This window comes from Battus philenor, unplaced genomic scaffold, assembly GCF_028537555.1.
Source record: "Battus philenor isolate CCGP_79_NKW_IND1 unplaced genomic scaffold, ilBatPhil1.0.hap1 SCAF_16, whole genome shotgun sequence".
NCBI lineage: Eukaryota > Metazoa > Arthropoda > Insecta > Lepidoptera > Papilionidae > Battus > Battus philenor.
This window is the reverse complement of record NW_027181678.1, coordinates 4,800,063-4,827,737: the sequence shown is the minus strand read 5'-3', so window position 1 is coordinate 4,827,737 and position 27,675 is coordinate 4,800,063. Positions and strand designations below refer to the sequence as shown.

The 27,675-nt window shown below is 30.7% G+C and overlaps 4 protein-coding genes across 5 annotated transcripts in view; 2 read left to right on the top strand and 2 right to left on the bottom strand.

The window, feature by feature from the left end:
- The first annotated feature begins 902 nt into the window (after nt 1–902).
- On the top strand, nt 903–2,105 carry LOC137919186 (mitochondrial carrier homolog 2-like). The gene has a single exon (XM_068762180.1). The coding sequence runs from the start codon at nt 971–973 to the stop codon at nt 1,856–1,858; it is 888 nt and encodes a 295-aa protein (XP_068618281.1). The 5' UTR covers nt 903–970; the 3' UTR covers nt 1,859–2,105.
- On the bottom strand, nt 2,049–6,449 carry LOC137919185 (U3 small nucleolar RNA-associated protein 6 homolog). The gene is made up of 8 exons (XM_068762179.1): nt 6,292–6,449; nt 5,898–6,210; nt 5,603–5,794; nt 4,966–5,166; nt 4,376–4,477; nt 3,876–4,082; nt 2,794–2,979; nt 2,049–2,506 (listed from the first exon to the last, which is right to left on the bottom strand). The coding sequence occupies exons 1-8, from the start codon at nt 6,381–6,383 to the stop codon at nt 2,096–2,098; spliced, it is 1,704 nt and encodes a 567-aa protein (XP_068618280.1). The 5' UTR covers nt 6,384–6,449; the 3' UTR covers nt 2,049–2,095.
- Nucleotides 6,450–8,343: 1,894 nt separating this feature from the next.
- Nucleotides 8,344–22,549, bottom strand: LOC137919124 (tonsoku-like protein). Its single transcript, XM_068762091.1, has 14 exons — nt 22,420–22,549; nt 22,082–22,339; nt 21,842–22,007; nt 20,383–20,659; nt 19,401–19,554; nt 18,515–18,719; nt 17,554–17,743; nt 16,584–16,818; nt 15,494–15,606; nt 15,180–15,366; nt 13,134–14,499; nt 11,719–11,894; nt 10,034–10,739; nt 8,344–9,149 (listed from the first exon to the last, which is right to left on the bottom strand). The coding sequence occupies exons 1-14, from the start codon at nt 22,430–22,432 to the stop codon at nt 8,804–8,806; spliced, it is 4,392 nt and encodes a 1,463-aa protein (XP_068618192.1). The 5' UTR covers nt 22,433–22,549; the 3' UTR covers nt 8,344–8,803.
- Nucleotides 22,550–23,520: 971 nt separating this feature from the next.
- The window catches only part of Src64B (Tyrosine-protein kinase Src64B), a 147,289-nt gene continuing 143,134 nt past the window's right edge, over nt 23,521–27,675 (top strand). For both annotated transcript variants that reach the window (XM_068762699.1, XM_068762696.1), the window contains exon 1: nt 23,521–23,693. The gene's annotated coding sequence lies outside the window, so the exon portion shown is untranslated. The remainder of the gene's footprint in view (nt 23,694–27,675) is intronic.

Genomic DNA, 27,675 nt, shown 5'->3' with positions numbered 1-27,675 from the left:
TCTGCTAAAATACTCTGCTATCTATTGTTATTTTTTAAACCAATTGTGATGAAATTTAGAACTGAAAAAAAATTTATTAATGAGATGCAACATTGATGAGCTAGCCAATCGCCATTGAAAACACATGTTCTCGTTACAAAGAATTAGTATGGGAATTATAAAAGAGTGTAGTAATTTTACTAGTCTTATACTACAACTGGTTTACAGAGATAAATACATACACTTTACCTCACGTAAACAAAAATTTAGAAAATACGGCCAAATTTAAAATTTTTAATGTATTTTTTCAAGTATAAAACTAAAACAGTAAACAGTATTTTTAATTTGATGCATGTGGAAACTTTATCAAGGTGTATTAGTAACGAATTTTCAAATCTGTAATATCTATAACTGGGAATTACTTTTATGCTATTAGCTAACTAGAAACTAACATATTAATGAATGATAGTTCACAATATTTGATATTATTAATTGTACACAACTTCACAAGAAAATCACAACAGATTTAAACTCACAAATTGAGCCAAATATTGAAAGTTGTAGCAAATTAATTTGACAATGATTGAGATTGAAGCCATTTAATAAATAATCACAATAGATATAGAGTTCTTATCTTTTCATCGTTCTTATGTTTATAATAAAATTAATAAGAAAATCGATATCGATATCGATATCGATAAAGAGAAAACATTTTTTTATGTATATTTTTTTCTTTAACTATCACATGATCACTTCAAATATTAAATATTTGCTATCTATGAAGACAGTAGAAAAAAGTTCGTGTAGTAATACTCCGATTACTTTTTTAAAAATACATAATTTTTTATTATCATTATTTTTATTAACAACTCCCAGTAAACTATTGGTTACCTGTGGACAAACCCGTGTCTGTGTCTCTGGTTATTGAGTACATTTATTGTCATTTGTCATTTTTAATTTCAGAAGTAGGGCTCTTTCCGATTATCATAACATGGACGAAATTGAAAAAGAAAAAATAGTAACTCTTCCTTCGCAACTGTTTGTTACTACGATATCACACCCCTTGGAATATGCAAAGGTTCTCATTCAACTTGGTTACGAACCACTTCCACCGCGGCGGTCTACAACTCTCTTCGGCCGGCCTGCTATGATATTACCTAATGTCTTTCAATATTTAAAATTCATCAAGGCATCAGACGGCTACTTCGGGTGCTACAGGGGACTTTCAGCGCGAATTCTCGGCCTGATAGCGTCCAGCCAACTCACCTCCAAGGTAATTCGTGTGTGTGGAATTGATCTGCCGGAAATCAGCGATCCTCCGAATATAGTAACTGATGATGAACCGAAGATAGAAGACTATATAAAACTGGGCAGGCGTGATATGATCATGCACACCGCTTCAGTAATTGTGTCATATCCTTTCCAAGTTGTGTCAATAAGGATGATGGCATCTTTTATTGGTAAAGAGGAGGACTACAGTTCTTTACTAGGAGCCATTGTATCGATTTACAGAGATGACGGTATACTGGGCTTCTTCCATGGAATCGTTCCAAAACTACTGGGAGATTTGACATGTGTAGCAGTAACAGGAGTTCTGGCATACTATGTCAACAAATATTTGGTGAAGACTAAAGACCTTCGTTACTACACTGTTCCTTTGCTAACCTTTGTGACCAGTACTATTACTTACCCATTAGTTGTTGTTTCTACTTGTATGGCTGTTGCTGGATCAAGCCTTAAAGCAGGTAACCCGCCTGCCATGCCTAAGTATGCATCTTGGCAAGCTTGTTGGAGAGATTTACTCCGAAATAAACAGCATAAGCGTGGTTCCTCTATTATCTTTAGGTACTACATAGCACCTATTGCAGCAATGCAGTAAAGGCATGTACGTGAATATAACATTGCATTTATCTATGTGTGTTTATTTGCTAAGTGTTATCCTCAATCACCGAAGTAGAGATTCAACTAATGTTATAATTGTAAATAAATTTAGTATAAAGGTTGTACTACTTGAGTAATCTTTGCTAGATTGTTGACAAAAGGTGTGGTTATAATAAAGTCTATTTTGTTTGTCATAAGTATTTATTATTATTACCATTTACAGAATAAAATACAACTACATTATTCTAGACAATGTTTGACTTTTAATGAATTCATCAACAAGCTCTTTTTTCAAAACTGCTACAGCTCTCCTGTAAATCAATGGAGCATTTTTTGCACTGCCATTTTGAATTTCAAAATCTATATAATCACTCCAAACTTTAACATTATCTGCACCATGGTGTTGAACCAAGCATTCAAAACATTTCTTAATATTTTTTAAGTTTGGCTTCTCTTGTGATTTTTCTATATCCACCATGACCATATGAACTTCTATTTGTGTAGGCGGAGTTCTGATGAACTCTTCATACAACTCCCTAGCAGCTTTCAACCCATTGTGCTCAAAAAATTTTTTTAGAAGTTTAGGTTTGATGGTCAATACTACAGCATCTTCACAATTTTTAAATTTCGTGTAGCAATTACTTAGCTGAAAATAATTTGTCTATTATACTTTTTAAACACTAAAAGTAAGATTTGTTTAAAAGATAAACCTATGTAGATAAATTTTTATAACAACAGACAAACAAAACATGATGTCAAGATGACATGCTTAAAATTTTATCATTAAAAAATAACCATTATATCCTTGTACAATTATCACCTAGAGACAAATTTTAAAACAGAATTCAAAAGACCTATTAATTAAAAATTATGAGACATTCCAAAACAATTACTTAAATTATAATCACATATTTATATGAAGCAAATACTCACAGCTTCCTTTGTTTGTATATTATCCAATATTATATTCCAGAGACACAACAAATCATCAGCTTTTAAAACTTTTCCTGCTTCTTTGAGTATTGATAACTGTTTGTTTTCATCTAATTTGTTCAATGTTATTTTTTCTTCCCATAAGTATCTTGCTTGTGGATTTTTAACAAGAGCAGTTTCTATAATCTGAAAAAAATTAAATTACTGTTACCTAGTTGGAGTATTAATCACTATTCACATTAGTATGTATATATGAATTGTATGTGTTGATATATAAATATTGATTTGATATGTAGTACATAAAGTAGATTTTAGTGTAATGTACATCCATAGAATATTCTGGAACAAAAACAACTGATCAACCTATATAAACAACTATCCAAGGGGATAAAAATGAAATACTTTTTTGTCACAAAAAAATTTGTTTGGTGCTGTTAAGCTTTCACACAGCTATTTGGCCTTTAAACAGTTACTGTTATTTAGAGATATCAGAGCTCAGAGAACACTTTGTGTAAACATCTTATTAAGAAGACGAGCTTGTACTATAACATAACAATGTGCGCCTATGTCCTTGAGATTACCTGCATGTCACATATATCACAGGATTGGATAACAGCTTGGGTAGACTCTCCAGTGATCAAGGGACCATTGAGAAAGAAATTCAGCAATGCTGTCATTCACAATAAGCTCATTGACTATTTGCCTTATTAGCACTTAGTTTTGTAATCAGGTTGCTGAATATGCTAAGCCTATTTGGACGTCTAGCTCTCCTTGGGAAGGCCAAAAGTGTAGGTCAGTCATGAGCTGTGAAACAGACTTGACTTTCTGGAACCACATTCTAATTTCACAGGTTGTACAAAATTAGTAATCCTAAACCTTAATTTAGCAGCAATAATAGGAGAATATAATGATAAGTGTTGGCTCAGGTAGTCATTCAAAACATCTAGCAATCTACAGTTGCTCTATTTGGACTAAAATCTACTTTTATATAATAACAATTAATCATGAGTAGATGACATTCCTTCTAAAATATAACAATAGTATTTCTGAAACTAAATTGTAAAAGAATTAACTTTTTATACCTCCAAAAAGTTTTCAGTTGACAGATCATCTTCCAGTTTCAATAGTTCTATACCAAAAGCATACATCTCATTTGAGAGCAAACCATTCTCGTGACCATACATCCATGCATGTTTCACAGCACGAATTTTTTGTTCATCAGTGCACAATGTGTCATTTATTTTTAATAATCCGTGAATGAAGTGTGTACATAAATTCTCATCTGGAAACTGGATACAAGCATATATTAACGTAAATTTTAACAAATAAAAAGAAATTATAATTAGATGAATGACATATCAGTTTTTTAATTTTTTTTTTAGATGCACCAGCGGAATATATAAGTAAAAAATATCACACTATTTACCATAATAGTTTTGTTATGTATTTTTTTACATGTGACGCCAAACATAAATTTAAAAACAAAAAAAGACAAAAGCATATAAAAGAAATTATCAAGGAAAGTGCTTGAAAATACTTGATTAAAAATCAGTTATGGTTGACCTTTTATCTGCTTACTAACCTGTTGCAGTGCCTCTTCATAAATACAGATGTAATTTTTTATTTCTTTTGGAAAGGTGTAATCATTGTTAATAAGTTCTTCAATCTCTTCCCAATGGTGCCCCTAAAAAGGATTGTTTTTATTATTTTAAACAATGCTTATTAAATATTGGTATAGTGTCCAGAATTCTATTTGCGAATTGTTTTATACTAACAGAACAGTATAGAGAGTTGCTGATATGTACATGCTAAGTACTCAATGTAGTTTGGACCCCCATACATAGTAGTTAAAAGAGACCGTGATTATAAATGATTATTATTTCCGACAATAGATATTTACCCACAAACCAAATCAAATCAAACTAGTTATAAAAGCAGGCAATACATTTTTTGGAAATCTATCTTAATCTTATCTAAAATAAATTAAAATAACAATTATCATTAACACAAAAAGGGTATGAACTAATAATAAATGCATAAAACTTTTTAAGCAAGTAATTAATATCAAATTAAGGTGTTGATAGGTTTAAAGAGTAAAATAGAAATGTTATGTATTTCAATCAATGTGAAAAAAATTAATAATCAAACTTAAAAAAAGATTCAACTACATACTTCCAATTCTTTCTCAGCTATGTACATCCAGACCTCTCTCTTCTCCTTTTGAGACCATATCTCTTCTTTAATGTTGTTATTAAGGGATTCATCAATTCCATACTTTATTGATATATCACAAACTTTAAAGAGGTATGAAAAGTCTTGTACATTTTTCATACCATTTTTCCATACAACTTCGGCTCTTTTTAGAAATTTTTCCTGCACAAAAATTCCATTCACTAATGTTAATCATGGGAAAATGAATTTTAGGGAATAATTATAGGATTTCATTATAAGAAAATTTTCACTGTATTAGAACCAGAGATTAAGTAATCCTTTGCATATAAGATAAAAAGTATTTTTTAATTAAAAATTGTGAAGCATCTTTGAAGAGTTACTAACAGGTGAGTTTAAAATAGACTAATTTCTAAACAGAAGCTGGCAGGTTTTGTCATCTCACATCAACAAGCTTGTTTAGGTATCCAGTTTGGGTGCCAGGCTTTTCAAGTGCTATCTTTAACAGTTATATTATCCCCAACACTTAATAGACTGTTTGAATACATGATTTCTGATAATGTCCTTATAGTCAATCAACACTACTTCATTACATTTATGATTAAATAAAAAAATTATAAAGTTTTATTTTTATATTAACCTTTCCTGCTTCATCTTTAGCTTTGAAAGCAAGCATGAGTTCAATTTCAAAAAGATCCAAGTACAGAATATCTGATTCAGGATGTCTATGAATTCCTTTAAGTAAGAAACTTCTAGCATTTTCCATGTTTTTTTGGTGTTTACTCTCCCATTTGCTGGCCATCTGCCACATTTTCGGTTTGTCTCCATGAATCTGCAATTTTTTAGAAAAACATTATAACTTGAACATGTTTTACCTTTTCATTACTGTTTATTAGAGTTAGTAGTATAATTCACTTATTTTTCAACGTACGCACCTGTAACATCTGACCAATAATACCTGACACCGCGTGATCGAAACCCACACTGAGACAAAATTTTATATACTCAAAATAAATTTCTATATTGTTTTGGAACCTATAGATAAATTGTTTAAATACTTTATTTACACGCTTTGCTATGGCATATTCTATTTCAGTTTTTTTCTCTGTAAGTTTAGCTTGCTTTCTTCTTAGTGAAATATCTTCTAGCAATGCTAACTCGTACGCTATATAGTGGACAAAATCATCTTTTTCTTTGACTCTTCGTTGTATTCTATACTCAAACTCTTTCCGTCTACGTGATATTTCCCTAAAATTAAGTAAATTAATATTAACAAAATAAATATACAGGATTTTAATTATTTAAAACGTAAACTATTATGATACTAACTTTATTTCATCGTCTTCGTATAAATTCGTTCTTTTCATCTGCTCTAACTCATTGATCATACTCTCAATACGTTGATTAACTTGTTCTGCCATTTTCGATTTTTAATTAAACTGAATATTTAATAAAAATGATATATAAATATAAACAGAGAATGGTTATGTTTACATAAATAAATGTGATAATTCGAGGTTAGGTTACTTTGACATTTGAGATTTTTTATTTAGCCACGCAGTAGATACAAATAGTTTGGCCAGTATAAATTCCATTTTTATGGAATACCTATCTAAATGTTTACCAAACAAAAAAAAATATTTAAAATTTTGGAAACAACTGAAAATGTTCTTTTTGGTTATTGTAGAGTATTTTTAATACAAAAATATCGCAAATACCTGTTCTCGCCAAAAATAGAATTATCCATTTACCGTCATTCATAGTAAATTATTTAGTGAATCACATATACGGTAAGCTTTTCGCAAACTTAAAACATTTGTTACTGAATTTTGCAAAAAAAATTTGTAGCTGCAACTCTTGAACTCATATGTTATAACGCCCAATTGCTAAAATACTACTACAGACCAAAAACAAACATCAAGTAACATCTTGTGCTAGTGGACACGGGTTGACAAACATTGCCATTATATGCCACTTGTACAGCTCGGGCCGCTACATACTACTATTTTATTAAATTGGGGGACCGACAAGTTCTTAGGTCACTTGGGTGTACGTTCCATGGAGTGACAAGTCCAAGAGCCCCCATGACGGAACCTCGGCAAGGACTAGCACTTGTCTATATTACTCTCTCAACATTCCAACACAAGGGCGCACGGCAGGGCCGTACTTCAACTTAGCCAGTTGCTATTGCCAGGCTAATATCATCACTACTACACTACACTACCACTTCAGAAGCGCTAGCGCTGGGAAAAAAATGACTGAAAAAACTCCAGCAACCTAGAACGGACGGAGGTCGGTGTCTCCTGTGATATACAATCCGACCTTGTTACCAACGAGAGCGGTTGGTTACCAAATGACTTTGGTGACGATGACGCTGTGCAGTGTACGTGACATTTTACAGTCATCGTGTCGTCTGGAAACTCGTGTGTCTTGGTCTCAGGACGGTACGGCGTTTGAATGTACCGGGTGTGATTTTAATGTAGATGGCAGTACCTACAATCAATGAAATTGAGCAGCAGGGTCAAAGTAATGAATTGATGCCCGTTTAAGGCACTGGGAAATTGTTGGCTGTACCATATCAACATGCAGATCTTCACTGCGTACGTACCACGACGCACCCCTTGCCTTACACCTGGTCTATGCAACCTGGAGTCTGTGAATGATGCTTGAAAGAGCATGCGCGAAGCACGGGCTTGCGTATATGAGGACGGATCTAATTACAGCTTTATAATGTCACTTTATACGACAGCGACATTTTACTCCCGCTGTTTAGTAACGGAAAGAGACAGAGTACGAAGGTTGCCTTTTTTCACGCGCTTTGAAATTAAATTTTTCATCCAGGATGACACCTAGATAGATTTAATTTACGCGCGGGTGTACATATAGCTATGTAACTTTTTCAACACACAATCAAAGCTTTCCGTAAATGTTTCATACGGAACAGTCGTTCGGATTACTTCACAAGGCAGTCTTATTTCAATTATGATAACAAACATTTACATCCAAGGTTCTCAACTCCTTTGTTAATTTGATTGTAAAATAACATTTCGGTCAAAAATAACGTTAAACTTTTATATATTATAAAAGATAACAAAAACACATCGGCGTAAAATACCCTCCTATATTTTTATATAATCAATTCTAAGCATTGCAATTAGTTTTAACAAACGTGATTTTTGTGGTTCTAAGACAACGTTGATAATCATCAGCGTTGTCTTAGGACCTCAAAATCTTTCCTCTTAGATGAATGAATTTTGTATTATTTGTTAGATGAAAAAAACTACATTAATTTCTTTTCATTTTTTATAAAAAAAACACATTCATATATAGTTAAATCTGTACATGTAAAGATTTAAATGTGCGGTAAATAAAAAATAACAGTATATTTACCAAAAATTAAATGACAAATTCTACGTATAAAACAACAGAATTTGTAAAATAATTTATTAACTCATTTATTTCTAAAATCTTTATTTACACTGGATAAAAAAGGTCTCAAAATTAGCCATAAGTTAAGTACCTAAACTATAATACCGATAGTCAGGACTTATTTGTCAGTGCCTCTAAGTAATTTTAAATATATTCATAAGTTGCCATGAAAACTGAATAAAAGCATTATATATTAAACAGAAAGTAAAAAATCAATTTTGGTGACCTGTACAAATTTTTCTGGATTTTTTAATAGGCCAAAATAAGCGATTTAATTTTATTTCTAAAAACATTGTATATACAAAAAATACGGTGGGTTTAGAGTTAGTATAAAAAATGTTGAGTTTTCAATTTCGAAAAATTTGCAAGCCCACAAGAAGTGACAAAAAACCAGTGCCAGTAGTAATTGTAATCACCTAGCTGTAAATTTAGTAACACCACCATCACAATGTTCAATTAACCCTCGACCTTTAAAACACGTAAGCCAGGTTTTTGAAAACAATTTAAAGCCTTCCCGCTCTTCGTCAGTTTTCAATACAGGTGTCACATTTATTTCAGGGATACACCGTCCAAAGTCAACAGCAGGTAACCACACCTGAAAATCTGAATCTGGCGAAAATTTAAATATTTCACTACATCCCTCAAGGTTTATTTGTGGTACCGGTGGCTGTCGCTGCAGTAGTTTTTTCAATGCTATAAAAGTTAGCATGTTCTCCTTTAAACTTAGTGATTGTAAATGCTTTGCTCGACTAAGGCTTCTGAAAAAGAAACATAAAACCTTTTAAGTGCGTTACCTTTTTAACAATTATCTTGATTAGTTGATTAAAAGTAATGATAATGTTGATCTTAATAGAAAAATATTCTTCCAAAATAAAAATATTCTTCATTCAAATAGGTTATTTCTAATCGTTAATCAATATAAAATGTCGGCATGTTTATCCCTACAGGAAGCTACCACTGTCCAATTTGAATATAAGACATAACAAATTAGTTACAAATAATTAAGGTTTATACCAAAGAAATAAATAAAAAATTTATTCCAAATGTTCAAGTTATACCATTGGGCAATAAATTAAGGATGTGTTTACATGCAGCTTTGTACTATGTAGACACATTGTTCTTATGTGGATAGACCCCTTACATTTTTATATTTGGTTCCAAATATGAATTCCATGGAAATTTTATAAAACAGTCAATTTTTTAAATAAACAATATGAATCAAGAGTAAATCAAATAGTTACAAATTTTTAGATTATGAAAATGTTTTAAAAAACCAAATAGTTATTTGTACACCTATTAAAAATAGGTATAAGTAAAAACATCTTTACAATTTTGAAGTCCAGTACAATAATCATCTGTCTCTGTCACAATAGTTTGATTGTGTACAAATTACATTTATATTATAGATAGTAAAGCTTGCTTTGAACAAAGCAATGTTCTAAATATAACATTTTCAAGACAACACTGAAACGAGTTAAATAATTGTGCTAATAAGGCAATTTGTTTTATCAGGATGTTATAAAAACATAGATATGTCCTGTATTTAATTTATTTTGTTTATATTACAAAATAAAACGACTGTAATATTACACAAATTAATAGATTCATTTTTTACAATGACTCAACTACAAATGTAACTTACCTAAAAATCCTCATAAATTGTCCGTCCACTAATTTGCAAGAAGATAAACCAAATCTACGAATCTTTAGATCTTTAGCAGAGTCCATGAATGTCGCTATACATCCAACCACATTGCCTTCCACACCAATATTGTCCAACTCTAAATCTATTACAGAATTAGGACTCAAAGTTGTCATAAGGCGACTTACTGTAACTTGTTTTATATCATTGTTACTCAAATCAATTGACTCTATACTGTCAAAATTGATATTTAAATTATTATCACTCATACTATTTTCACCAATTTTACAATCATTCAGTTTAAGCACTTTTAATTTTATATATTGTGTTATTTTAATTATATATTTAAATCCTTGATCTCCTATTGGGTTGCCACTTAAAATTAATTCATCTAAAGCTTGACAAATGGAACGCATTGGTTTTTCAAATTCTTTTAATAGGATATTAATACCTTCTTTAGTAATATTATTAAAGCTGATATCTAGATGTGATAAATATTTCATGGTGCACATTGCATTAGACAAGTGCTTAAATCCATCATCACCTAAATTGTTATTAGCTATCATTATAGCTGTGATATGCGTTTGGTGGGTAAGTGCCTGGAACAAAGGTCTATTCTGCAGGGGTAATAATGTATTTGCACCCAATGCCAGTCTATGTGTCGTATGGCTTCTGCCAATGGCTTCTTGAATTTCCTGAGATGGTGCTGTAAATAAAAACAACTGTTATTATAAGTATTTTAATAAATAATTTAAAACTAACCTCCCACTGCAAAGCCTAAATAAGCCTACACCAAAGATCGCCACATTGACCTGTGTTGCACCGCCCTCTTAAAGCGACTTTCCGCGAGCTTGACTATGTCATAGGTCCAACTAGCGGGGGAGAGGGGGTGGCTTGCCATGCCACGGCTACTATGACCTACCGACAATCGTTCTCGCACTGCCACTTCAGACGAGCAATTCTTCGAGCTACGTCCGTGACATTGGTTACTTGGTACTCTTATTTAATAAACCCAAATAAGAACTTAACACAGTGAATGTCTTGCTAATGTGTATGCTTGTGTAACTTTAACACATGAAACGGACAGTATATTATCTGTTAAGTGATACGACTTGATCATGCTATTATGATTCTTCTGATAATTTTGTGATACAAAATCTTTCATAACACCAATTCTGCATTCGTGGACTTCAAATATGTATCCTTTAACATAGTTTAGAAACTACACTAGTAATGCATAATGCATTACTGTTTGAAAACAAATGTAAGCCGACAGTACCTATCAAAAGTGCTTTTAGTAAAAATTGCCTATTTTGTTTAAAATGTTTTAATTATTTACGCTATTTATACAATTGTCATTTATAATTTTTAAAATATAAGATAACAATAATACAAAACTATACATTATAATACTATACTTATTATCTAATTACTAATTAATACATACTTAAATAGAGGGAAGTATAAGTACATAAATTACTTAAACCTATATTTGGTAAATCATTGTAAGTATTTAAAGCTGCATAGGGGTAAAGGTGTAGCTCATTTTCTGTCAAATTATGTATGGTACACACTGTCCAAAAACAATGTTTTCAGCAAAAATAACAGCAGTTTTTATAGGTAAAAAAAAAAAACAAAGATTATATGTATAGAAAATATAGATATTTTTTTTAAATGTTACTTACATATTCCTAAGACTTCACAGCATTGTAAATATCTCTCTTCAGCCGGTGAAGCCTTCCAGTTACTTATACATGTTTTCAACTCAGGTGATGACAGAACTAAGCTGAGTGGGTCATCTTCCGACAGTATAGCACCGTCTGAGGTCATTAGGCTAAAAACTGGCCTCACATTGTAAAGCCTGTAAATAACATATTTAATGACAATAACTGCAAATATAGTCTCACAAACCTGGACAAGGCTAAGCTAGAGATTTCTCTCATACCGAATCAGAAATAATAACATTGGTAAATGGTATGGCGAGTCCAAGTGGCAGCAGTTTTGTTACATATTAATCATATAAACTTCCTCTAATGTTAACATATATTTACCAAACATAACTTTATATATTTTTTAAAAAAACAACATAACCACAACTAAATGCAATTTCTCATGTTGTTGGACCCAAGTGAATGGAGACAAAAGACAGACACATCATCATCCTCGTGGCATTCAATAGAGGCCCACTGAAAAGCATAGGTTTTTCTCTAAAGATCAACCAATTTTGAGCAGACACCGTGGCGAGCGGCGAATCCACCCACGCCACTGACTGACTCATGATTACTACCCAAGAACCATTCGACCGCAATGGCCGTCTGTTGCACTAACACTTGAGACGAGCAATTCTTCAAGGTACATCGGAACCATGGTTATTTGGTACTTATATTTAATAAAGCAAATATCAAATAAAGACGAAACTCAACACACTGCCCGAAAGATAGTTTTCAATTGGTTTTAGGTGGCAGAGCACTGAAAGTTTATACCGACACATAGTTTAGACCCCTTAACAATTACTAAGCCTGAAGACTCTCTTATGAGCCTTATTAGATATCTTTCACCATTTCATCCTGATTCCAATAACCTTTTAGCTTTTATCTTATTCAGACATTACAATTTACAGGGGTGCCGAAGCTTCTTAATAGTTTGAGCTATTGTTCGAAATTTTAAATTTTTACCGATCTGCGATTTATTACGCAATTAAAACACGCAAACTAATATTTAATATATATATATATATATATATATACTTATATATATATATATACACACACACACACAAATATATATATATATATATATATATATATATATATATATATATAAACATGTATATGACAGCACTCTTAATAATACGTAAGATGTTGTTTAGTTATTTATTATCGGTGTTTGGATTTCGCTAACTTTATTATGTTCTAAACACCAGTAATTTGTTCCGATTTCCTAGGAGCTGACATTGGTTATATAAATTTAAATATTGAAATAATTTCACAATCAATCGGAACCGAAAATAATCGTTCAAGGACCAGCATGTGGCAGCGGTTTGGCCACCCCTGAACTTTATAAGAAACAATAAATTAAAATTTAAATGTTATGTACTTACTTGTAATACCTCGACTTGACTTCCTCAACCAGCCAGCTGATTGTTAACTTGTTCAATGTATCCAATTTCAATGATATTAAAAATACTTTATCGCCCACATGAACTTTGACTGCAGCAGGTGGTAATATTTGAGTCTGCACAGCCCTACCATTTTTAGATTGAACTATATTAATTGGTTGCACATTTAACGGCAATATATTTGGACTTAAATTTTGAATTATATTGAAACCATCATTTGATCTTGTGTTGAAATTTTCTCCTGAACTAGTTTTAGAGAATGTTCCTGATGTGGAATATCTTACATTTCTTCCATTTAATTCATTATCACTTCCGCTATTGCTAGAGTGATCTATGCTGTTCCTTTTTCTCTGAAATCCTGCTTTTAATAAAGTGCTTTGTCTTTTGCATCTTTTTCTCATAGAGTCACGAGTGTCGCGGGATTTTGATTCATGTGAATTTCCGGTATTTCTCATAGATAGTGATATATTAGTTATCTTTTTAGGTGATATATTTTCAATTCTTTGTATATTGTCGGAATCTGAACTATTCTCACTTACATCTATGAAGCCACTACTATGAGACTTCTTTTGCCTTGGGTTATTACTTATGTTATTATCGACAAGAGGTTCGATTTTATTAATGCTCTCAATACTATCCCTAATACTTTCATATGAAGGTTTTTTAGGTGCTACACTGATTGGATCGTATAGTTTTCTTTTTCTACTTTTGTTTATTCCTAAATCATCTTCTAACCAGTCATCATCAACTTCATTTGGATCTAAGAGTGCTGATTTTGGTTTTGTTTTTTTAACATCAACTTCAGGTAAATCAATGTTTCGGTTCCTTAAAGCAGATATGGCACTTCTGTACTCTTGAATTCCTGTATTTCTAGATTTATTAGTATTTAGTACACTATCGTCGGAAGAATCATTTGAGTCGTCAGATGGAAAAGCTATTTGGCTTGTAACATTTTGAGATAAGTCAATATCTTCATCTGTATCCTCGTCAATAATATTTCTTCTTTTAAATCTAGGTGAGTTTAATTCTTTAATTCGGTCGCTCAATTTAGATATGCTAGTTGGTGTATTATTTTTAATCGGTTTAACAGGCGTATTAGACTTAGATCTCCTAGCTATCATATCTGATCCAGCAGTTTTGTCAATGAAATTTTGTATTTTGAGGCATATATTATTGTACAATGCTTCTTCGTCTTTGGTTAGAATTTTGCCAGCGCGCCACTTTTGTAGAATGTTTAATGGTGTCTCACCAAAGTCAGTTTTCAGTGATGGTATTGCACCCCTGTCTAATAGCAATTGGACTACTTCCAAATGACCATTGCTTGCTGCGTCATATAATGGTGTTATTCCTGAAACCAAAAAGTTCTAAAGACTTACAAATATGATTAGTCTGATATAATTAAAATTAAAGGGTCTATGTTACACAGTTTTAAATTTACTGCGGTTGAAAATGACAAATGAATTTTATACACTGTAATATTTATTCTTTATCTATGAATAGAAATCGTAACCTATTTGTTTCACTACTATGTTACCATTATTGACCCCTCTAAAGACAGCGGACAAAAATTTAAACTGCAATAGTCTGATTTTGTAAACATAAACTTACAAAACATGTTTATAAGAGACATTAGCTGTAAACAACACTTTTTTAAATATCACATTAATGGAGGTATGCCAGACAACTATAATAGATCGTGCGGTAATGAAATTAACAAAGAAAAATACATGCGTCCATCGCCGTAACCAAGTCGTCACTTGGACAATCGATGCTTGCGAGCATCGACGTCATCGATACTCGCCGGTAGAATTGCTTGTCGCCTGCGCACACGGCTCTGCGCTCTGCACCCGACTTTGCTTCACGGCAACTCCGCTAGATGGCGCATAGTAACACGGTTACCACATTACTCCCCCGCCGAACCGTTGCTTGGCTAACGTCGATAGTCTCGATAGTCGCCTATCTCTCCTGTCGGTTGCCACAGTGATATTCAAAAATCAATAATTTTGTTTAAAGGCATGTTTCACGTACCGTCACAATTCGCCCCGCCTCTGTCGTTAACGTTAGCGCCGTTATTGATCAGTATGTTAGCAATTTCTAAATTTCCATGTATACAAGCCTCATGTAACGGTAGCCAGCCTGCATTGTCTCTCACATTTACTGGGTGACCTTGAGCAAGCAATCTCTCCACCAACAATATGTTGCCTGATATGCATGCCTGAATTAATTAAACGTTAATTATTACAAAAGTTTATAGCCATAAATTAAATACAGTAGATATAAGAAAAAAATTGGAATTTTTTAAATAGGGAAAAATTTTATAAAGTACAAAATTGTTGACTTACTACATGTAATTGTGTTTCACCCTTGATATTCTTTTTAATAGCAAAACTTTTTCCTCTTTTTCTTGTATCTCTTTTAATTTCCTTCACATCTTCATCATCGGTGTCCGACAGATCTAATAGATAAATAATAAGAATCAATTATTAAAAAATAACCTTAACAAATTTAACTAACTTCTAATATGCATTAAATTAATAAAAAAAAATTATTATGTCTTAGACTTGAGTTTGAAAATTTACTCAATTTTCAGATTACAGCGCAGTTCATTTAAATCGATATATTTGAAAGCTGTCCAAACTAAAAATGCCAGAAGCACGAATGGATTCTTCATAGATTAGAACATAGATTAGACTAACAACAATAATTAATAAGATTAAAGGTAGATCCAAACAGGAGTCCCCTCATAGGAGCCTCTGAGCCAAATCACTCTAAAGAGCGTCTACCAAAGCAATCTAAGAGTTCGGCAGCCTCTCAATTGGATAAAATAGCAGTATGTAGCGGTCTATGCAGAAGCTCACTCGGAGGCCCATCAGTTTTGCTACTGCAAATGCCATTTGGGCAGCAGTGACAGTTCGGTTAAAAAAAAATAGTACAAGGAATTTAAATTTACTAACAATAATTCCTATAAATATAATAAACATTAAATAAAACTAAGGACTATGAAGTAATATTTTTGTAATGCACATAACATTACAATAGTATGGATATAAAAATATTAAAAATATAAACCTAATTAAATTGACTTAAATTGAAGTCAACAACAAGTTAGAAATTAAATCATCATCATCATTGTCAGCCGATAGACGCCCACTGCAAGGCATAGGCCTTCCCCAAAGTTCATCACAAAGACTGATCTTTATACAAATTTAAAAATTATGAACAATTACAAAGCATTTATTTCAAAATAAAGAGTCAATGAATTAACATAACAATTTGAATACAATATTAAAATGAATCAACCTCAGTTTCGCACTTTGATGTAATCCATATTTAGTAAAAATTACATTCATATATCAATACCAATGACCATTTAACCACATTTATATGTGTATGTAAATAAATTTTAAATATTGTTCTTTAATCTTCAATAACCTGTTAAATCTTCGAGACAAATATCATCTCCGATATGTGTAGTGTCCTCGTCACACCCACCAGCAGAGCTCTGTTCATCTTCTGAACTATCGAAATTATCTAAATTACAACAGCCTAACGCTTTCAATTCTTCTTTAGTTTGTTCCATTTTTTCACTCTCAAAATATGCCTCTTGATACTTGAGAAGGTATTTTAGTACTCTAATCTCATATTTCTTTATATTCCACTCTTTGGCCTGAGACAAAAAACAAAATTCATTGTTACCATATTTTTAGCATTAACATCAAACAAGCCTATAAATTGAAATTTTTTTGAACTTCTGAATTTGTAATATCACAGGATCAATGTGAGATTACAAATTCATAACTGTACTAGGGATTTTAATTATGAGACAATGTAATTTTTAAATTTTTACGTCATCTTTAGCAAATTTACATATATAAATGTTTTTAATTTCAATACATTGTTTTTTAACGACAGATAAGAGTCTGATGAAAACATAAGGGCAAAACTGGAAAATGACTAATTAAATGCGACTTTCTTTCAATTTTTTGAAGTCATGCGAGGAACATCCTTATTGTGAATCAAAATAAAAAAGAAGTGAGTTATATAAATATATTAACAACATTACAAAAGTTTTGCAATTTATAAAATAGAAAATGTATTTTTGATAATAGTTGCAGTTTGTTATGACTTTAAATCCTTAGTTCCTCAAGCGGTCCAGGCGGACCAAAAAATTAGAACGCTCAGCAACTATTACTTGTAAAGCCAAGCATATTCTAAGAAAAATAAATTTGAAAGTGATCTATGAGAAAAAGTAAGAACCTCTGCTTTAAATCAAAATATGATCACTCTGAAATATGTTTTATATATATTTTCCTATAATACTGCCAACAAGGCTAAACTGACCAATATGGCAAAAAATTGGTAACAAAATTTTAGTTTTTACAAATTATTAATATAAACTTACAGCTTTCCTTGCACCATGACATGCCTTTTCAATTTCATCATATGGTTTTTTAGCCAAAAAAGACACTTCAGCAATATTCAACAGAGTAGTGAAAGCTTCTTTGGGAACATCCTTTATCAACTCATATTCTTTGTCATAGTACTGCAGTGCTTCATTATAGCAACCCATGTCTTTGTATGTTTGATATAAGCTGAAGAAATATTTAATAATAGGATATTTATGAATTCTTTAAATGTATGATTTTAAAATTTATGTATAAGAACTGGCTATGATTGTAATATACATTGGCAATAGAAGCAGTACTGCTCTGTAGTGAATGCAGAAGTATTGTCATGGGGGCGATAGCAGGTCCAAAGCCATAGGCTGAGTTATATAAAATACTTCAATTTTACATTAATAGATATTTTATATAGCCATATAAAATTTTCAATCTAAATGCATATGTGAACAGAACAACAATAGTTCATAACTATTTGCAAGAGGGTAAACAAAGACAAAGAATGTACTGAAATATAATTATGAACATATTCCGTGCCTCGGCAATGTTTGAAGATTTTACATTCAGGCCACGTGGGGCGTATACGACCCACACTCTAAAAATTAAGAAAGTTGTTTAAGATGTGTGCTTTACACTTTTTCAATACTGCAAAGCTATAATTAGCGGGAAAAAGTTATGTTTTTAATATGCATTATGTACGCGCACACGTGATGTGAAGTTATCTATATTCGTTCATATAATACATTTTTTAAGAATTCTTTATTTTTCAAGGAAAATTGCAAATGGCCCTAACGGAAAGTGCAACGGGGGTCATATACGCCTTACATGGTATGAAATGTGTTAACAGATGATAAACCGACTTATAAAACAAGAACAAGTAAAGTTTTAGGTATAAGAGGGTTGTCCATTAAAAGTTAGGGACCAATGGCTTCATCATATGTTAAGAATGAATGTTTCCATTACCTAACATAGATCGGGATCAATGTCTTTCCACTGTCACCAGCTAATTCAGCATGATCTAACATCTTTAGATAAAACTCCACAGCCCCTGCATAATTGCGAAGATGACACGCACCATCGCCAAGTTTCTCATATAATTTTTTAAATTCAACATTATTAGTTGGATCAGTTGATATAAGTAAATCTTCTGTATAACACATTGCTGCAACTGTAAATAATAGAAAACCACAATATGTTATTGCTTAATCAAAACTAGTAACAATTGATAATTGTACGAAAATTATAAGCGCAAAACTGGAGAATGACTCAACTAATTCCGCTAATTTTCTTTATCTACGAAGAATATAGCAAACAAATTTTTAAAAAAATTGGTGTGCTAGAATGTGGACAAATGAAACATATTGTGTATAAGTATCACAATAAAAGTATAATCATAGTATTACTAAAGGTCCAGTGCCTGACATATGTGGGAAGTCCCCACAGTGAACCTAACAAAAAACTCCTTTAAGTAAACAATTATTATTCATAAAGACATTAAGTCAATAAATAAAACGACCACTATGTATGACATCTTAATTACTATTTATTATATTGTATTGCTACAGGCCATTAACACTCTATAATATAATTACTGTTGAATGAGATAATATTAAACATCCAAATCAAATTATTTGAATAACTGTAGTTAATAAAACTTTCATATATCTATAGAAGATATCTTCAATCTGCAATTTAATACAAATTAATGCTCAGACTAACACAATTATAATTTGAAAATTTAACTTCTTTTTATAAAGATATTAGCACATGTAAGTGCCTTGATGTGTGGACATTTAAAATTATTTTAAATTCAAACAACTATTTGAAAGTTTTGTTGTAAAACACTTACCAACTTTTAAATTAGATTCTATATTCTCTTTTTCTTCTTCATCAGGAGTATTCAGTTTCCAAGCCTTCATCAGAACTTGTTTAGCACTCTGATAATCAGACATTTTACAAAGTATATCCGCTTTTGCTGACAATGTCTCACATGTTTTTAATATCTATAAAAAAGATTATTGGAATCTTAAAATTTACATTTCTTGTTATACAGATGTTAGGAGAACAATGTACCAATGTAATAAATTATTTCCGCTGAAGTTTATTGTTTTATTATAAGAAATATTGTAAGGTGCAATAGTTATATGGCAAAGTTTTTAACAACAATAAAATTCATTTATAGACATTTCTTGGTTATGAGTGACAAGGAACAGTACAGGAATAACAGTTATTTAACTATCAACCCAATAGTCATTGATCTCATTACATTCATTCATATATATAAAGATAATACTAAAAATGGCACAACTTATCAATTTGGTTAGTAGTTATGATCTAAGGACGCGTTTACATGGGAAAAATCTTAGAAGTCACCTAATGTTTATCAGTGTGAATATATTTTCTTGCTCTTATGTAGATGTTCTGTTTACCATACTACCAATCCAAAAATAGGGTATTTTTATGCCAAAATTACTTTTAACCTCTGATCTAGCATGTTCTATTATTATATAATATGTAACTTGGTATATTGAAATAATCTGACACAAAGAGATAGATGGTATGTGCAATACATATATACATATAAATAATAAAGATGAAAATTCAATGACTATTTTTCTTGTCAATCCAAAGAAAACGACACTTAATAAAGAAGTTCTGAATTAAATTTGAAAAAATCATTGCATAATTTGAAAATTTCATGTGTAAAATTATCTTCAAATTTTTTTAAAATTATTAGCACCCGTTAATCTTAAACACCACCCCACCATTTCACATGCCCTAGTACATATAAATATAGGATTTTAATACTTCGGAAATAGTTAATTACTGACCTTATCTTCCAATCTACTTGCAACTTCCAAAGCTTTGTTCAAACAACTAAGAGCTTTAGCAAAATCCTTCTTTTTATTGCTATATAGAGATGCTTCGGTTATGTAACAGTTGTGCAAAATCTCAAATAAATCCTGGTGTGTACAAATAGTTTTAGCTTTATTAATACACTCTAACGCCTTGTCCAAGAAACCAAGATGTTCTTGTACAACACCAATATTGAGTAACAAGCGTGCGCGCATATCCAGTAGTTCATTCTTAGTTACTTTTCCATGCAATCTGAAATAAAATGATCAGATTTGATTAAAATTTTTACAAGTTTTTATTAATGATATCACTGTCAAAAATAATGTTATTTGATAGTAATAATATAATTGGTCTAAATATAAATCTATTTCTAACTTTTTTTACCACCATTAATTCTATTAATCATAGAAAAAAGGATTTACAGAGGAAGCATTTTCATCCAATGACTATTACAATTCATATTAACATTATACATTCATGCCTGTGTCATATTGGTAAAATAAATTTAACATAGGTCACTTCAATTTTAGGATTAAAAATAAAAAAGCTGTCATCCTTTAATTGTTGTTATTGATAAAATAATGGTATAACTTAAAAATCAACAAAACTGGCAAACCATATGTAAGGAAATACAATGCACACTTAATGAACATGAAGTTGAGACTTCCTGGATGCACAAGCACTTTTTTCTCACTAAAATTAAAAGCCTTCTAGTAGCTGTGTAAGTTAAAAGCCATAAGGCGTGGTTGTAATATTTGAGAAAGGTGTGCATATATTTTAATTATGTATAAACATTTTTATTCAAAATCCATAAAGGGGAAAGCACTGAATAATATCAAATACTTATTTATCTTATTTGATTACAGCCAATATTTTTTTCAATTTATCAACACCAAAAATTTGCAAATCTTAATCTTAATTGAAGGCACACCAATTGTTATTCATTGTATATATTAAAATTTGTAGATCTCTATGTAAACACTATTAAAATTTGTGCTGACGAAATACCACCACCAGCATCCAGTACATATTAGTATTAAAAAGAATCATCCACAACTTTAAAAAGATTAGCGCACATATTGCATTGTGTATTATATAGTTTTGCACAGAATATACAAGATTTGTACTTATGTTTAGGGTATATAGACAATATCCCTTAACATTAAGTTCGGCTGATCTTCCCTGTGAAAGTAAAAGATTAATACAGAGAGAAGCAGGACTTATTTAATAAATTTAACCACTTTTGTACAAGTATTACAAATATTGTCAACAAGTACAGATGAATATATGAAGTGGAGTGTCAGGTTCAGTCATAGTCCTACTTGAATCTACAGGTTGTGAGCAAGTTGTCACAGCTGTTACAACTAATAAATACAATTTTAATCTCCAACTTTTTAAAACATGTCTGGTTACTTATAAATAGTTCTTTCTTACTTTTCACACAACACAAGACTCTTCATGAATGTCTTTTCAGCTGCATTTAATGAGGATTTTGCTTCACCTTCATCATTAGAACTCTGACTCTGAAGTAAATAAATGCGTCCCAGGGTTGCCATGGCTCTTTGTTCTTCCACAAGGTTATTTAATTCCTTTGCAACAGCTACGGAATAACATTAAGTAATCGTGAACATGAAAATTAGAGTTTCTAATAGTCAAAGATGTATAAATGTATACCTAAATGTCGCTCTTCATATTTTAGAGCTTTGTCAAATTCAGCCATTAGCATGTACATTTCACCGATCATGCGATTACAAGTACCCCATTCTAAACGTAGACCCAGTTCCTTGACCACGCCAGCTTCATTTTTATATTCTTCGAGCGCGTCATTGTAGCGATTGTGTTTATAATAATAGGTTGCTAACTCATTATATACTTCTGCTAAATGTCGCCTATTGCTACCATTTAAAGCTTTCTTTTTCTTTCGTATTAATTCTAAAAAAAAAATTAAAATAATTAGTTTTAAGCTATTGGAAATTAAAGTATTGTTCAAAATTGTTCATTCCTACACTTACTTTCTTCTTCCATATTTTCTTTTTTTAAGAACAATTAATTTTAAATATCATCTCTATTCATATAAAAGAACAAATAACACTAATTGTAAACGTACAGTGAGTAGTTTCTTTACAAATATTACTTTGACAACTATATGACAACATACTGACATAAACTCTTAAGAGATAATAATTAAAATGGCGGGATATAATATTCGGATATTACAACAGAGACAATAATTTTATAAATTTAAAAAAATAACTGCAAATTGAAGTTACTTCCATATCTATTTTTTTTTCTTATTCCTTTGAAAGTAGTATGATCACACCGTTAACTGGTTAAAAAAAAAGTTATGGTCAAATTGTAATAAAATATAAATTTGACCATAATTTTAAGATAAAATAGTTATAAATACAGACGCAAATATGACTCGGAACAGGCATTTTTTCTTTTTGAAACCCATATTAACATTTATAAACGAATAATTATATATATGATGTAATTAACATGATTAAAGATGATTGGGAGTACCATACATTCTGCTTCTTCTTCGTTTCAGCCGATAGGCGCCCACCGTCAGTCATATGCCTCCCCCAAAGATACCTATGGCCACCATATAATTGCCAAGCTTGGCAGACAGATTAGCTGGTGGCAATTCAATATTAGTGGCAATGGCAATTCTGTACAATTAACTCACAGTGAATTTGCGTATGAAAAGTAAATTATATATAAAACTGTATCCCGGGAATCAAAAAAAAATTCTGGAAATAAAACCTGCGATCTACGATCGCAATTCTCAAGGCTTTATCACGCTACGCTACCTCTGCTGGGCATAGGTAATTGAAATATATTTTCTAAGTAAGAAAAATATTTCTATAGACGAAAGTATATATTATTATAATCTTAATAAATACAACCTAACTTATGTAAAACTGTAACTTATGTAAAACAGGTATTAATGATAATTTCTGATTTCCGTCGTCAAAAAAGCCACTTCGTACATATATCTGTCGACCAAATGTATCGGCTTATCGTCTTTCAATGCATGTCCCTGTACGATTTTAGTACATTGGAGAAGAGTGCTTATGTATCTGTGGAATGGGATGAGGGGTGGACGGAGTGAATGTGTGATGTTGATTTTGGATTGTTGACAATTTTGAATTCGATTTTAAATTTAATTTTTATATAAAGTTATACTGTAAAGCTTTAATGTTTTATATTTCATATACAACTGGCCTGTTTATAACTTGAAAGCAGCCCTTTAAACAGCTGGCAAATAACAACAATATCTCAAGTAAGAAAAAAAATATTATTTGTGCTTACTTATTTATTAAGATTAACTTATTGATATATCTAAACATTCTTATTATTATATATGAATAACCAGTTTCTTTGTATTTAAAAACACGATGAGCAAAATTTGTCTTTAATGTGATTAAAAACCGGCTAATATTTTTTAAAGTACATAATAATTTTTTTTCGTTAATTATGGATATTATGGAGTTATAATTAACATTTATTTTAAGTCAAACACTTATTTTTTTCAACGTTATGATCATAGTAGTTAAATTGATGTTATCACAGTTTTTAAAATGGTAATTTTATATTAATATAAATTACCATTTTTTTCAATATATTTTTTTGGAAAAATCAAGGAGATAAACATGCAAGAATGATGACTGGAATTTTTATATTTATGTGTAATTGTTATTGTATTGGATGGATTGTTTTTGTGTATTATTTTACTTTTTTTTTTAATTTGTAATAATAAAGTATATTAACCAAACTGAGACCTAATATTACAGTAATATATTGTAAAGATTAATACATTTGTTTCTGCTTACCTTGTTTATAGCAAAAAATAATTTGGAGTTAATTTAAATTTTAATATTTTACATGACTTTTGACTTAAAAAATCTAATAAAAACACTTTTTTATTTAAATTTACCTCCTGCTTTTACTGTTTAACATTATGCTTTAAATATTTCTAAGATTTTTTATATTCTTAGATTATTTATCACTTCATACTTTGTTTTATTTATTACTGTAATAGAGTATAATATATTATGAGTATAGAATGTTTGAGATTGACAGGCCTGTGTCACAGTTGAAATCCTTATCATAGGGATGCATATGCATATCAATATTTTCAAAATTATAGTACTTTACAAGTAGTAAAATAAGGGTATTATCTTATACATTAAAGGCGTTTGTTTTTTATATATTGCACCTATTTTGACTTAAAATTGTGTTGATGGTGTCTGTGTTATTTGTAATTATATGATATATTTGTATGAATTGTACAATATTTGACACATTTTTGATACTTTGAATAAATAAAGGTACTAAACTATAATATAAAAAACTAAAGTATAATATAAAAAACATGTAATCACATGAAACATGTTTGATAATAATTTCTTAATTAGCAAATTCTAAAACTTGTTTATTTTAATTCAATTTGAACAAATATAAAAGATTTAAAATGTCATTATTGAATTATATCAATATTAATTCTTACATTATAAAATAAAAAAATATATTACTACTGTTAAAAAAAACTTTGTTTAATATGTTAAGTGTCCTTTGTCCATTAGAGTTAAAAAATTACATTGATTGATTGTATTTTATTTGGATTCGTAGTGGATTTTATAAAATAACTTAAAATTTCTTGGTACAAGCTGTTAATCTGTTTAATTATGAGTTTTTGTCTCTATGTACTGACTCGTTACTACGTTAAATCTAGAACTGTGAGGCTTAGATACTTGAAATTTAGTAAAGATATTCCGTTAGCCGATAGAGGGAGCCAAGAACTGAGCTTACGAAATCCCACCCTCAAAGCGTGGTTGAGGAAGCGTTCATTAAAAAATCTCTTTAAAGTATAAAACACGAATAAGAACGGAATTTGTGAAATCACACCCAAGAAAATTAATTTTTTTAACTACACGAGTATGTGTAATTAAAGGGATTAAGAGATATTTCATAATGCATAAGATATTATTTACTTTATCTGAACTTACTGATTTTTCAGTACGAAGGATCCAAGTCGTACGTGTACCGTGTATTAATTATTAAAAAAATAACATTTACCAATGTTAAATCGCAAAATAAAAAATGACGACAAGACCGCTTGATATCACCTGTTCAATATACGTATAGTTAGTAGAACTTTTCAAACATACAACTGGTTATTAAAAATCTTGTAGTTGAACTTCAGGTATCTGACTTTTCAGGTCGCACGAAATTGGACCAACAATTGTTATAATAGTTTAAAAAAGCATAAGTTTTCATTTTGTTGTGCTTTTGTATTCAAGAATATAAAAGCGAAATAAAAAACTTAGGACTGCACACAAATATACCTGATGTAAGACTAAGAAACAAAAACAAAATAAAGCAAGAGAAATATAAATATAGAACAAAGTAATATATTTATGTTTTTCAGCTTAGACAGTAATGTAATTCCTACTATATACTGTCGGAAATTTTGCCGACATATTTAAGACTGAAGTGACATTTTAAAGACATACACATAATTCTTTACAAGAAAAACTAATGTTCATGCAACTTATAAATTTAATAATTTATTATAAATTATTCTTTAAAGTTTTTTGTTAAAAATAATGTAAAAATACATGTCAAGCTTTGACGAATACTTATGTTTTATTAAACAAAAAAAGGAATGTAATAGATTTTTCGTCGTACTCCAAATCTTCGAGAACATTCTTCTAAATTACACTGAAGATAAAAAAAAACTTGTTTGCGAACTTAAACTAATTGTACCGGCGTTATTTCATTTTTCAATTTCGGCTAGTGTTTTTAAAGTTACAAAACTTCTCTTGTGAGATCCCTTTAAAAAAACTCCTCTTCGAAATGACTTATTTTGGGAGTACTCCTCATACCTTCACTATGCTGGCATCAGGTATGTGCCTCCTTGTGGTCTCATCCTACTATAACATAGTCATAGAGTAATTATTGAGCTCCAGAAGCTACGTTTCGAGAATTTAAAAAAAAAAAAACTATAGTGAACTTTATGACTATAAGTATTTCACTATAAGATCGAATTAAACGTGAAAATAAATTTGTGAATCGGTTAGCAAATGCAGCTCAGAAGTCGATTTATAAGATATTGGTCGGTTCCAACCAGTTAAAGCAGTAACCCGGAGACCTGTCTAGTAATGGACGTTCTATGGCCAAAATGGTGATGAACTTTATCATGGCCTCCTTTTTTTTATAATTTTATAATTTTTTTTATTTATTCGGTTTGTTGTCTATCGCTGAAATGTCACTTCGGCTTGTATCTGTGTACTAAATGTCAACATTATGCACGTACACGATCGTTAATAACTCCCAGTTCATTACGAACGATTTAGTCATGTATAATACATGTATATTTAGTATAGCTGTCCACGTCGCTACGTCCCCACGCTATTGTTGCGACGAACTGGCGCCTACGAAGGCGCCGCTGTGACCTTCCCCGTTCTAATGCCGAGAATGGACTTCTTTGTCACTACTACCCTATGCAATTTTAAAAATTATTCGCTCCTAAATCATACCTTTCTTTGGTATATATTAAATGATTTGTATGAACTTCACCCCCTTTTAATTTTTTGTTTGCATTAACACGCTTTCGAGTAATTACTTACTGGGATAAAAATTGATCATAATAAGTGTCCCATTTTTGTTTTTAAAATATCTCTATATCATAAAATATAAATATCCTTTAGAACTAGATCAGCCGTTATTGTAAATAGCCTATGATCATTATACAGACTAAATACCAATACAGGTTGACTGGTTATTGGTGCAAAACTTTTAAAAGTTTAAATGTATCTCTTTTACTGCCAATTAATGTATGGTATACACTGTTCGAAAATCGATGTTTTATTATAAAAACATATTACATTTTTGTGCAAATAATGTAGGCTTTATACGTCTGTCTGTTGTATGTGTACATAAGATGCATGAGAGTGTACAGCAAGAAGCGTGTGTCTTAGAACTTACTTAACTTTATAATTTTAATAGATAAGTTACTTGAAGTTAAAGATGAACGTTCAATGTTATTACAATTATTAATATAAACGTTGTTACTCAATCTTTCAGTTGATTTTTAATAAGCTATGGATATGTAACGACTTGCATCGGAACTGTAGTTGAAAAAAATCGTTATTTTTGAGTTAAAACTAGTCCGCTTAATAATTCGTTGCTATGAAGGTGCACTCCTTTTCTCGACCTACTATTTCTGACCCCATAATTATTTCATGAAAGTCTTCTACGAG

What these genes read in the sequence shown, in the direction of transcription:
- LOC137919186 (XM_068762180.1), top strand. Translation starts at nt 971, where the DNA reads ATGGACGAAATTGAAAAAGAAAAAATAGTAACTCTTCCTTCGCAACTG.
- LOC137919185 (XM_068762179.1), bottom strand. Translation starts at nt 6,383, where the DNA reads ATGGCAGAACAAGTTAATCAACGTATTGAGAGTATGATCAATGAGTTA. An exon ending in TTATTGGTCAGATGTTACAG is followed by an intron (nt 5,795 to 5,897) that starts GTGCGTACGTTG and finishes AAAAAATTGCAG; the next exon opens with ATTCATGGAGACAAACCGAA. An exon ending in CAACTGAAAACTTTTTGGAG is followed by an intron (nt 2,980 to 3,875) that starts GTATAAAAAGTT and finishes AATTTTTTTCAG; the next exon opens with ATTATAGAAACTGCTCTTGT.
- LOC137919124 (XM_068762091.1), bottom strand. An exon ending in TTGTCTCGAAGATTTAACAG is followed by an intron (nt 15,607 to 16,583) that starts GTTATTGAAGAT and finishes TTTATCTATTAG; the next exon opens with ATCTGTCGGACACCGATGAT. An exon ending in CAATTTATGAGGATTTTTAG is followed by an intron (nt 9,150 to 10,033) that starts GTAAGTTACATT and finishes TTTCTTTTTCAG; the next exon opens with AAGCCTTAGTCGAGCAAAGC.